We start from the raw sequence: 6194 nt of genomic DNA on the forward strand, positions 1-6194 counted from the left end.
CTCTATTTTTTTATTATTATTATTATTATTATTACGATTACGATTATGATTACGATGATCTATACATACATATATATATATATATACATGGTATATATATGTAGGTACTTGTGTGTATATGTGCCTATATACATACACATACTAAACACATATAATTACGCATAGTACATACAAATTACATTATATATAATCATGTACACACACATACATATGCATATTGTACGTATGTATCGAGATATATACATATATACAACTGTGTATATCCTCTTTTTTATCGCGATCGCGTCGAATCGTCGAAATACCCCAAAAACGCCCCACGTAATTGGGGGCTTCATCGATTGCCGATTGTTATCGATATCGTCGCACTACCATTTATTGTAAATGTATTAATTTTGTTGATTTTTTTGCTGTCTGTATACATTTTTTTTAACAACATTTTTAATAAATGTAATTCTTAAATATTTTCATTTTTATTTGCTCCTCTTTTCCCTGCCCTGCCCCATGCCCCTTGCCACAACACAGCCCAGAACCCGAAAACGAACCCACGAAGGTCCTCAACACTGCAATTGGAATGTGCGTCGAATGCTTGAGAATGTCCTTGGAAAGTTCCAGATTGGCTTTGGCTCAGTGCACAATCGAACGAAAATGTTGCATACTTTTAGGAGAGATTTCCATTGCACCAGTTAACATTATCCCCAAAACTATGATAGCTCTTGAAATGGACCACGACAATATTCGTATGAAGCACACACTTGAAATGATATCAAAATTGGTTTCCTATCACACGTAAAACATATGGTACATTATTTATTCATTAGCATACAAATTGTTTAGAAAATGCTGATTTCTTCGCCATCGAGTCTTTAATCTGTAAAAATGAAGGAGAATATTATGGTTATTATGATATTGAAGTAACTGACAAAACTCCTTGCTTGCCATACATTTTTTCGCCCTCACACACATCCTCATCCACAAACTCAAACACACACACATACAAAAATACTATATAGTAGAGAGCCAGATGATGGACAGAGAAATATACCGAGAAAGTCAAATGAGAACATAATGCGTAATCTATGTAGCTAAGAAAAGTTTAAAGCAAGAGTCTGACATGAAATTGCCTTCAAGTTGTTTTCAAGATTTTCCGTAGAGTGTGTTTTTTTTAAAGAATAAAAAATACGAAAATGAGAAAAAAAAAACAAAATGAAAAATAGGAAAGAATTAATATTAAAAGTACGTATAAAGGACACAGCATAAAATATAGGCATAAGTACTTAAGGATATGTAGCAAATGTCATGAAAATGAATAAGAAACATGAGAGGAAAAGAAAAGAAAATATAAACAAAAAAGAATATAACAATCTAGCAACTTTTATAAGGCATAGGCATCTGGAGAAGAAAAAGAAAACATAATGAACATAATGATAATGATAATGATCGTGATTAAAGACGATGATACCATATTTTTGCACTGCGTGTTATCAAATAAGTGTTAGGCATTAAATCGTAACTGTATTGCATTGCATTTGAGCTAGAAATGGACAAGAAGAAGGCCTCTCTGATAAATCCATTCTATATATCGTATATATAGCTTAGCATCCCGTTATATCCAGCTCTAAACCGCATATACTACAATACATGCATATAAACATATTTATATACAGAATATATACATACGTAGGCAAGAACGAGAAGAGTTGCACTGACAATGGCACCAGCAGATCCAATCTCAATCTTAATCGATAGCCGATAGACGATAGTCGATAGCCGATAAGCCATTACCCCCTAAGCCTAAGCCAGACCGTACTCTTCAAAATTTGGTATCCTCTCTTTGGTTTTGCTCTAATGTCATTGTAAATAACGAGTAACGAGTAAGCAGTAACGAGTCACGCGCATAGAAATGCACTTTGCAAACTGGTTTATTGTTACAATTTCCCCCCGTAGCACCATCCTCTCTCATCCTGACATCTCCTGGCATCCATAACGATTAGTTAGCTAATTTTCAAGACACGGGCAAAGTGAAGTAAGAAGAAGAAATCCATTCCAATACCCAGATGCGCACACACCAATCAAACTAACCGAAAATCGAAATGAAACGAAAAGAAAATAAATCGAAAATGTAGATGATCCTAAGTAGTACTCACTGTTCCACGGGCAGCACTCGCTAAACATGATAATTCACCACATGATATGATATTTCATACGATAAATGCTCAAGCCGACAAAGATATGTACAATGTACATATCTATATATATCTTGCATATAGCGAAATCGAGAGCTATGAACTCATTATTGAGCGTGTAATGCCAGTTGCGAGGAGAGTAACAACTTTTTATGGTGCTTAACTCGATCTTGAGAACAAAATCCCTTTAATACTTACATAATCGATAATCGATAAACCTAAAACTCAAACAATGGGACTGATGCAATAAAAGCTAATGAAACACATATATATACAAATATATATATATATATATATATAATCGATATTATCTGGCATTTTTCAACATGATTTCACACAATAACAAGAACAACAACAAAAGATTTATACATATATGAAAATGAACGAAAATAATAACGATAGCAGATAATTATAATGAAAGAAAAACATGTAGATCCTTCCATACGTTAAAGAGTAATCGTCGCCCTGTGCAAGTTCTGGACGATCTCGACACGTTCAGGAAGTGAACAGCGCAAGAAATGCCATTGTTACTCTTTAAAGATGTTTTTTTTTTTATGTATACCAAATTAGCGAAAGGATGTAAACGAAAACAAAGAAAAAAAAACCAAAAATAAAATGATGAATTAATATTGTTTTTTTTTCGTGAATTCATGTGGATTCTACAAACTGTAAGATGCTTGTCGAATGAAACACATTTTTCGAACTTGCCTCATACCTTTTATATAAGTATACAATAGATATTGTATGTATGGTTTTTGTTTATTTTTCATTTTTTTAGATTTGATATGAATGTTACTTGATGGATTAGAGAGCGTTTTGATAGTAAGAAGAAAAAGAAAGATGACAAAAACAAAAGTATAATTTAAAAACAGATATATTTGATGTAATTACAATGCGGAATGCGAATGATCTGAAAGAAAACCCAAAAAAGAATTGTTAGCAAATAGACAAATGAAGGTGACGGAAATTCAAATAGATTTTGAGAATGACGATGAAGTGTGAACTAAGCCCATAATTGAGAATTTTAAAGCACGATACGAGATCACAAACACAAAAAGACACACTCACACACACACACACATATAAATTTAATAAATTACACATGTATTAATAATAATATTAATAATAATAATATAATATAAATTAATGAAATGAAATGTATTTACGAATAAAGTTAATATTATCACATGAAATGTGTACAACATTCGACTTTATTTTCTCTCTCTCTTTCTCTCTCTCTATCTCGCTGTCTTCCTCTTTCTGTCTCTCCATCGCCATCTTAACGCAGTAATCCTTACCAAAGCTAGTCTATGTACATTCAGGTCATTTCAATAATTCAGCTGTGAACTGTGGCTCCATTATGATCTTGAACTCTTTCTTTGGCTGCACATTTGCGACATCGTTAACAAAGTCCCTGCGAATCGAATGATTAAAGGAAATATCTTTCAAAATGACCACAACAAAACGTACTCTTCGTTGGACAGCGTCACATTGATGCGTTCCGTGGAGACGCGAGTTGGCCGAATAGCGCCAAAGAAGTCGGTGATGGGCACCTTATGCGGATCCCGACGATAGAGATCCTTGCGGACACCGACAGTCGAGATGCAGACGCGCTTGGGACACACTTGCAGCTGCAACATGAACAATTTGGTTACAGGCTCCTTACAAAATACTCGAAAATTGTCTTACAAATTCGCCAATTGTTCGCTTACTAAAGGGCTGAACCTTCTCCAGAAACTCAAGTGCATAATAAGTGTAGCGATCGATCATATAGACGCCAATCGAGGGATCCACATGATGCTGCAATGAGGCACACAAGATTAGCAATCGCCTGAGTTGATGAGACTAGCGCAACACCTACCGATAACGAATCTTCGCCGACCAGACTGCTGGCCACCGCCAGAACATTAGGTGAGGTGAACTTCTCATAGAGCGAGGCCGCCTGGCAAGTGTCCACCATAAAGAAGAGTTCGTTATAGCTGCAAGGAGATTGATGAAGTATCCACAAAAAAAGAAAGAGAGAAAAATTGGCAACTAGACGCACCGTTTCTTTTCCCACATCTGCTGAATGCCATCGGCCAACTCCTGACTGGTTATCTCTTCTGAGTCCTGGAACTTGAGAAAACCGTCACCACCATGTCCCGTCAAATAGATCAGCACATTGCTGCCTGCATCAGAGAGCAGCTTCTTGGACCGTGCCGTACCATTCTGAGTGCGTCCCGTGAGCAGACGCACAAAGTTTTCCACGGTGACCTCGTAGCCGCGATAATCGACCTCCACATCATCGCCATACACATTGATGTGCTGGTTGGCATTGTTGTACACCTGACCTGGGCGGGGATTGCGAGCATTGCATGCCATGTCGTCGGCAATCATTAGAATGATTTGCGAGTCAGGAATGCCCAGACGCTTCACGGAACGGTAGATAGAGAGCACGTTGGCCACATGACGATAGTTGAACCAGAAGCGCGATGCATCCACCAGCACCGCCCAATTATTTGTATGCGTCGATTGCTGGGCGGCATTCACAAAGCTCTCGGGTAACGTTGTGTGATCCTATATAATAGATGATTTCAATCAGCATTTGTGCATCCCTTGGCTCTCTACTTACCGCAGCGCAGCCCGCAATAAAGATTATACACAACACAATTCCTTTAAGCAGCATATTTTGTTTTACTGTCATTTTAGTGTTTTGCATTTAATTTTGTGTTGCCGGTGTTGTGTGTTGTCAGCCCTGTTCCTGCTGTCAGCGCTGCCAGAGCTGTAAGAAAAACAGCTGTGCGCGCTGCCATGCATGTGACGATAATACGAGGTGGCAACGCTCGGCTGTGCAAACTGTATTAAAAATGGCCATTTTTCCAATGCATTTTATGGCTACATAAATAGCATTTATGCTACATTTCTGCCTTAAAACATGTAGTTGACAATCTCAACTAACTGTTACAAGCACGAAATATCCATAAATCGAGCTCTAAAAGTCCTAAAAAAGCAATAGAAAAGTGCTACTGTCGCTTTGCCACAATCCAATATGGCGTAAAACAGTTCGCTGTGCAAACGAAGAGAGAGAAACGAAACAAAAACAAAAGAAGAAAAAACAGCACGTCAGCGGACAGCACTTCGTATACTTATACATGCATACGCACATATGTATGTATGTATGCATACGTATGTACATACATGAAAGTTTCTGATGTGCTTGTGTATGTAAAAAATACAAAGACATTTGGCTTTTCTCATGTCGACGAGAAGCTAATGAAAATGAAACAGGCAAATACCTAAGAAAAACTCTTCGAATTCGCCGCAAACATCTCGCAAACGCGATCATGGCGCTCTCTCTCGCTCTCTCTCCATCTGTTTCTCCTGTTCTTAACGATTCTCCCTCTCTGATTCACGTGGGTTTTCATATATACACACATATGTACATATGCATGTGTGCATGCATATGGGTTTGGTTGCTCTTACTTTTTTGGGGCGAATGTACATGTATATGTACATATGTTGTGTGTATGTGTGTTTTTCACCATTTCGCGATGAGCTTGAAGCTTTACCGGAAGTTTTCTTTTCATTTTTTCATCCGTTTATTGTTGTGTATTATGCCTGCCCACTAGTATTCGTATGTACGTTTATCGTCGCTTCTGCTTTGCCTACAGATTCATGGCTGATAGCTGCGTCGTGGCGTTTTGTCGGCCATTGCGTTTTCCAATTTGTATTGCCTTCAGCGTTTATATACATACATACACACCCATGAACATGCATACACATATATACATACATACAACATACATGAATGTGGCTGCCAGAGCGCTTAAAGTTTCTACAACATTTATTGTACGTGAATACTACTTATTTGCTTAATTTTTAAATATTAGTTACATATATACACACGATTTAGATGTGAAATGAAACCAAATTAATCATGCTAAGTAAAAATGTTACATAATATTTAAATTGCATTGTATTAAAGGAAGAAAGGGAGTCATAAAGTGCAGCATGCTTGCCAATTATTTCTAG

The 6194-nt window shown here is 37.1% G+C and overlaps 1 protein-coding gene across 3 annotated transcripts; it reads right to left on the reverse strand.

Moving 5' to 3' along the window:
* Nucleotides 1–747: 747 nt before the first annotated feature.
* On the reverse strand, nucleotides 748–4951 carry LOC132796094 (putative GPI-anchor transamidase). 3 transcript variants are annotated; one of them, XM_060807134.1, is made up of 7 exons: nucleotides 4795–4951; nucleotides 4228–4739; nucleotides 4045–4162; nucleotides 3873–3983; nucleotides 3654–3814; nucleotides 3482–3597; nucleotides 748–868 (listed from the first exon to the last, which is right to left on the reverse strand). In XM_060807134.1, exons 1-6 carry the CDS (start codon nucleotides 4879–4881, stop codon nucleotides 3507–3509), a joined length of 1080 nt encoding a protein of 359 aa, XP_060663117.1. In that variant the 5' UTR covers nucleotides 4882–4951; the 3' UTR covers nucleotides 748–868; nucleotides 3482–3506. The 3 variants fall into 3 exon arrangements, with proteins under 3 accessions (XP_060663117.1, XP_060663115.1, XP_060663114.1); XM_060807132.1 differs by lacking the exon at nucleotides 748–868 and adding an exon at nucleotides 2988–3093; XM_060807131.1 differs by lacking the exon at nucleotides 748–868 and having other exon boundaries at nucleotides 3377–3597.
* Nucleotides 4952–6194: the final 1243 nt, after the last annotated feature.

This window comes from Drosophila nasuta, chromosome X (genome assembly GCF_023558535.2).
Source record: "Drosophila nasuta strain 15112-1781.00 chromosome X, ASM2355853v1, whole genome shotgun sequence".
Lineage (NCBI taxonomy): Eukaryota > Metazoa > Arthropoda > Insecta > Diptera > Drosophilidae > Drosophila > Drosophila nasuta.

What these genes read in the sequence shown, in the direction of transcription:
- LOC132796094 (XM_060807134.1), bottom strand. Translation starts at nt 4,881, where the DNA reads ATGCAAAACACTAAAATGACAGTAAAACAAAATATGCTGCTTAAAGGA. An exon ending in CAGATGTGGGAAAAGAAACG is followed by an intron (nt 4,163 to 4,227) that starts GTGCGTCTAGTT and finishes ATCTCCTTGCAG; the next exon opens with CTATAACGAACTCTTCTTTA. An exon ending in GTGACGCTGTCCAACGAAGA is followed by an intron (nt 3,598 to 3,653) that starts GTACGTTTTGTT and finishes TTCGATTCGCAG; the next exon opens with GGACTTTGTTAACGATGTCG.